This window comes from Populus nigra, chromosome 3, assembly GCF_951802175.1.
Source record: "Populus nigra chromosome 3, ddPopNigr1.1, whole genome shotgun sequence".
Lineage (NCBI taxonomy): Eukaryota > Viridiplantae > Streptophyta > Magnoliopsida > Malpighiales > Salicaceae > Populus > Populus nigra.
This window is the reverse complement of record NC_084854.1, coordinates 1486936-1493381: the sequence shown is the minus strand read 5'-3', so window position 1 is coordinate 1493381 and position 6446 is coordinate 1486936. Positions and strand designations below refer to the sequence as shown.

At 39.1% G+C, this 6446-nt stretch overlaps 1 protein-coding gene across 1 annotated transcript; it reads right to left on the bottom strand.

Annotated features, from left to right (window-relative positions):
* LOC133690082 (cytochrome b561, DM13 and DOMON domain-containing protein At5g54830-like) lies at positions 1-3394 on the bottom strand. The gene has a single exon (XM_062110243.1). The coding sequence runs from the start codon at positions 3109-3111 to the stop codon at positions 379-381; it is 2733 nt and encodes a 910-aa protein (XP_061966227.1). The 5' UTR covers positions 3112-3394; the 3' UTR covers positions 1-378.
* Positions 3395-6446: the final 3052 nt, after the last annotated feature.

Here is a 6446-nt window from a genome sequence, read left to right as displayed (position 1 = left end):
TAGCACCAATAAATTTGGCTAAACCGATTTTATTCCATAAAACTTAAAAAATAGTCTACAGCACCTAATGTGTTACATGTTATGGACAAACTCTATTTTCATTGAACAGAAAAGATACAAGGAAAAAATATATAAATCTTCCGCTGTGTTTAAAGATGTATCAAGTATACAAAGTAAATTGTTCTAGCATAATTACTAAAAAGCAAAAATGGCTGGATGGAATACAATGGGTCAATGATTAGCATGGAGAGCCCCCTCGCATCAAAAAAAAAAATATTTCAAGCGAAAAAAACAGGCCTGCTGTTCCCACATGAGCAGAAAATTTTCAAAACTGATGGCAAAATGGCGAGCTTGTACCAAAATTAATTGTTGGAAATATCATCTGTTCAAAGGTTCTAACTGAACTTCCATCAGTCCAGAATGTTGTTTATCTTTTTGTGATGACGCCCTGGCTGGATTCAGGAGGTCACTAGAATCATCTTCTTCAAGGTTACCTAAAACCCAATTGCTTCTTCCAAATACTCTGTCCCTCCTTCGTTGTTTTTCATGATATTCCAGATACATGACGATCATTGTACCAATCACGAACCAAAGAATTAATGCCCAGATATATCCATGAACGTTTTCATCTCCATATCTATCTCCCAAATGCTTCATTCCACTGAAAAGTGCCGCAATTCCTACAATGATGGCAGATCTACCAGCAATGAAGTGAAAATACTCCCAGAGACGCCTTTTTGAGGAAACCTCCTCTCCATTAGCAGATTTTTTAGGCCTCATGGAGGCATTCAATGGTTGTACACATGCCAGAAATATAGCAGCAAGCCCAAACTTAACATGAGCTGAGCTGATATTGAGGCCCCGAAGCTCAGCCACTGCAAAAAGAAGGCCAAGTAGGAGAATTGCTAAACCTGAGTACTGCAAGGAAACATGAATCTGGTACCAGCTATCCCCCTTCACATGCTTCAAGTATCTAGCAGCCAAAATTCCACCAGGAAGCAAAATACCCCATGAAAGGAACATCATGAACCCATGTACAGCTAACACCGGCCGTAAATCTTGCTCTGCTTCTGCAGAACCACCCATAAGCAACACCCGTATAGGCCTATGGCTAGTTTCAGAATGCATATTCTTCTCATTTAGGTGTTCATCTGACCATTTAGTGCCCAATGCCCATATGACCTTGAGAGGAGTTGTGGGATCAATAATATTTTTACACTCTACCCGATCATTGTGACTACATGGTTTTAAAGGTCGTATAAACTCGAAGGTAATGATCCCATTTTCTGACTTGCACCTTATATTGGTCAAATTCTCATTTGTTGGATGCACCCTTGAGGCATCCCTTCCATCAATCCAGTATGAATTGACATGCCCTTTACCAGTATCATCAACCCAACCCACATAAGCATAGCTGTTAACCATTCCAATACCAAATCCTATTGCAATATAACCACTCTTTTTCTCACCCCGGGCAGCAATAGATATAGAATCTTTTGACAACGTCCAGAAGAATGTGACTTGCTGATCATCCAAAAGGACACTGTTGTTATACATATCAGACAAACCACCATCAACCACCTGAACTCTCCAGCCCATCTTCTTCTGATACAAAGATTGATAGTACACCTGATCTGGGGTATTCCTATCTGGCTCCCAGATTAATTCCATTGGACTAGCCAGAACACCTTCAGCTTCAGGCCCTCCCGCATAAATAGTCTCTGTCTTGTTCCTCAATGTTGCATTACCACCAATCAAATCCGAAGTAATGTACAATGCAACATCATGTCCAGCTTGCACCGAAAACCTCACAGGCACCCCTCTTTCAACTTTCAAAACAGGAGCCTCCTTCTTATTAATGTACAAGACTTTTGAAGGGTTAGGTGGGTTGGGGTAATGAACTGCAGGACCAGTAGTAACAACAAGAGGCTTATTTGCATCTGCGATAACCAAATCCTGATCCTCCTTGTTTGCAGCATCCAAGGGTCCTAAACACTCATTCACCTGCTCAGAAACATTAAGCACCAAATGCCCATAAGTCACCGACATTGGCCCTCCATGATTCTGCGGTGAATAGTAAGGCCGAAAAGAATCGGGTGGCCTCATCAACCCCAAAGCCCAAATCACTGTCATATTCTCGGTATAATTCACCGGCAAATCATACTTTGTATCTACCGAAACCATCGGCCTTCTATACCTAATAAACGAAACCCCATCCTTCCTATGCCCATAAATCAACTTCGTATTGTTCACCAATCCAACAGGATCCGATCCTTCATATATCGTATCAGGACAAACCCCATGAGCTGATCCATCCTTATTTATAGTGCATTCACTATACTTAGTAATATAAAAATCATCAACAAAAGGCATTCCTTCCTCCGTAAACCCCGCCACCGCCACATCGCCACCAATCATGACCTCCGAATTAGCCTTCGGATCTGCCCACCCAAATGCCATATAATTCTGTATAGCAATAGCGGCCTCTAATCCTATATCAATAAAATCCCTCTCCGCGCTCAAACTCCACCTAATCCTATAATCATTTGACAAAACCTTACAATTATCAAACATTGTCGGGACTCTAAAAGGACCAAATTTGCCTTCCTCGCCCATGCTATAATTACTTGCCGGTGACGGAGCCAAATCTGGACTCAAAGTGGGAGCCAAATCAGACCCATTTGAGAGAATTACATGCCCAAAATCCGATTCAGTCAACAGGTCACAGATGGATAGGACTTGGATGCGATCCCAAGTAACATTTCGACTCAACTTAACACTAAAGCTAGCATTTTTATAAGTCTCATTGAGTTTATAATCAGAAATCATAAACCCATCTGTGAAATTATCAAAATCAGGCGCGATGGAGCCCCAAAAATGAACATCGGATCCTGATAGCATATCAAACTGAGAAACCCTGAAAGAGCAATCATCGACTATGGTTAGAAACCCGCGTACTTGGTGTCGTACCATGGTGAATTTGGATTCGAACCCGACGAACGGGTTGGTTTTCGGGCAAGATGGACCCGTATCCGCATTGGAAACGAAGAAGAGGAAGTTATTGAAGAGAAAAAACCCTAACCCTAAAATTATTAGAGGATTGCAATTCATGAGGGGAAATCAAAATTGAAGATCCAATCTGGATCAGGTAGGATCCAATTGAGAGTATATGGATTCAAATTTGGGTTCGGATCTGAGAGAGGAGTGATGAACTGAGCTGGAATGAGTTTATAAATGATTCTTAAAAAGCTTTCGTGTTCTGTTTTTCCAGTTCGGAAGGAACTACGGAGAGAAAATGGGGATGTGTCAGAGAAGGGGTATTTTTGTCTTAAAAAAAGATTTGATCGGTTGGAGGAGGAGACTTGCATTTTTAACATGATTATGGGTTTTACCGACTTAAGACTTAGATCGTGGGTTTGTGGATTTAATTTGGAGGTTAGCAGGTCTATATTAAGAAGACATTGGTTTAATTATTATTTTTTAAAAATAAATTAAAATAATATTTTATCAGACAAAAAAAATTAAAAAATCCGAATCTATTCACCAAATCTATAATTAATAAATACAATTTTTGAAGTAGGAATCCTTTGAGTCCAAGCAAGTGCTAAAAAGAATGGAACTTGTTGATAGAATTTATATACTTCAATTTCCTAGTTTTATAAAAAAATTGAATATTTTTTTAATATTTTCAAATATTTTATTATTATTAAAAAACAATCAAATTTAAATAACAATGGAATATGCTTTCTTAGAATGGAAACCGCGTAGTTGTTGGCAACAGAAATTGACTTTGTGTTGGGATGGCACAGCAAACAAAGGGTGATAGCCTTGGAATATGCTTTCATCATGTGCGATGTGGAAGTACGATTAAATTATGGGATTTGAAGGACTATCTGGGCATCGACATCAGCAAGCAATTATTTAGTAGGAAGCTGGGGGTCAATTTCAATGGAGATTAGATTATTTTCTTAACATCTTGTTGTCCTGAAAGATGTGGAGCTCCATTTTTATTCATGTTATTATTAGCCTGTGATAAATTATTTTATTCAATTTTTTAAAAAACACTAATTTCTTAATTTTAACTCTACTGGATCTTAGATCAAGCTTGACTAAATCATCAATTAGATTACTTTTAATCAATATTAAAAGTGATAAAAATTTAAAACCAGCTCGATTCAGACCATTTCAACCCGTGCAGGTCATAATTACGATGACAGTGAGTCATGTTTGAGAGGACCTTCAAGTCTTTAGCCATGGCATCGTCATAGCCTTGCACCTAAAACTCTCCATGGCAGGACAGCATTGATGATGGTCAAAAATTGGAGACTAAATGTTTTTCACGTTTTAATCACTAGCAAAGTTCTGGAATCATGTATATTTACGTGCATTCATCAAAAGCAAACGTGCTGCCCTTGAGTCCATGACAGGATGCTTACTCGAAGGAGACCCAACTCATGGCGTGGGCCTTCAATTTTTCTTCATAATTTGGATTCTAGCTTTAGTAAAACCCCCCCGCCAGTGTTGTAAGCAGCAGTTAAGAAAGTTATTTTTGTCCACGACATTTTGCTTTGCAAGGCGTCTATCATTGCATACACTGTAGGGACTAGGGAATGATCTGATCCCTTCGTTTTATTGTCTTAAAATGGAGTAGCTTTGGTTCTGGATGGAAAAAAAATCTGGCCCTTGAAATTTGGCCACATTGTTGATGATGGCCTTTCAAGGTTTCCCAACTCGTTATCTCCATGCTGCAAATGCCATTCCGTGGCTTCTCATGTATTCCAGCACCAAGATTCTCACTTCATCAACCCATAACTACGCCTCATTGTATTTCAAGCAAAACCCATCTTCAACCTTGTCCAGTGACAAGGTTGAGTGGTCGATTCCCTTCGAGATCAAATCCCGTTTTCTTTCTTTCAGTAACGTTAGGGGACAGATTTTACAGAATGACAGAGGTAACTGGATCTTTCAATGCTCTCCCGAGCAATCTGTGGCAAATGGCAGGCTTTTTTTTGGTGGTCCAGACTTTCGTAAGCATAACTGATGCCTCTGAGCACGTCCCAGTTAAGCTTGTTCGCTAGTATCATTGCTAGCCACCAGATTCAAGTGCTTCAAGACAAATCTTCCATTTGACAGCCAGTAGGAAAACAGAAGTAAACTTGAATTTGTTTGGCAGAAGACACTTTTATATGCCTATGTGAATATAGCAACATTATCCAATTTACTTCCAGCAAATGCAGCCAGAAAGGCAGAAACAATAATAACCATTCAACCAAAGAGCAGACAACAACCGAGACTACATGGAGTACACGGACTTGAAGCCAAAACAAGATCAGACCATATTGGGACCCGTGGAAGAAAGCAGCAATCCAGGACATTCTTAATTGCTGGTTAAGGAACCAATCTGTGGCAAAAAGCAGACTTTTAATGAGCACTATTCCTACAGAATCAGACACTCAACAAGCAAGAAAAGTGAAATTATCTGCTGGAAAGCATAATTGGAGAAATATTGAGATATATAGGTGCTTGTGACGAAGCTTTGTTGAACATTTTTTTTTTAAGAAAACTCTAGATGCATGTCCATAATACAAGTTTAAAATCCATTGTACTCAAACAAAGAAGGCAGGAAAACAGTCATCAACAAGATAATCAAAAAGAAGGGGCGGAAAAGTTATTTCATTCATCGACTGAAAACATAAGTTACTCCTGCTACATGTTGGTCTAACAAAAGAAATGGTCTCCCTTCACCAGAAAAAACAAGACCTACCAGGTGCATCAATTGCTTCTTGGCCATAACATGAACTAATTAAATTTTACAAGCTGAGTCTGATATAGTGCGTACCTCTTCTAAACTGGCATCTGCGAAAGGCTCGTTCCACTTCCTCTCATCCCACAACACAAACTCTTCAAACCATGCTACTGAAACAATGACAAAACTCATTTAGCTCGTTGAAGATGCCCATGAATGTTCTCTGCGAATGAGTATGCCTATTGTTCTAGTAAGTGAAGAGGAACAGGATATCAAACTCACAGCAGTTCAACCTGATTATAATATGAATTCCAGGGGCTCTGAGAAACTTTAGAGGAACAATGTACCATATACAATGGCACCTCCACAGTGGACTTCACAACAAGGATGAAAGAATTTCAAAGACGAGGAGAAGATGGAGAGAGCACTTAAATTCATTGATTTGCAAGTCTAATGATCATAGTATCGATTTCCAGAACTACTGAAATACTCCATATGAGGTTAGGATGGAATAAAAGGAAATTTCATTCTATACAAAACAATACAAATTCAAAACTGAAGGTTTCCACTGTGATTCCAACTTCAAGGAAAAACTAGTGCTACGGAATCTAATCTAATTGTTAGAAAATTTTAATCCAGGGGGGGGTATGAAAATCCATGAATTCTGAAGGTCAATGAGTAATTATTTCGCCATCCAGGT

Bases quoted from the DNA above. Each gene is read 5' to 3' on its own strand.
- LOC133690082 (XM_062110243.1), bottom strand. From the start codon at position 3,111: ATGAATTGCAATCCTCTAATAATTTTAGGGTTAGGGTTTTTTCTCTTC.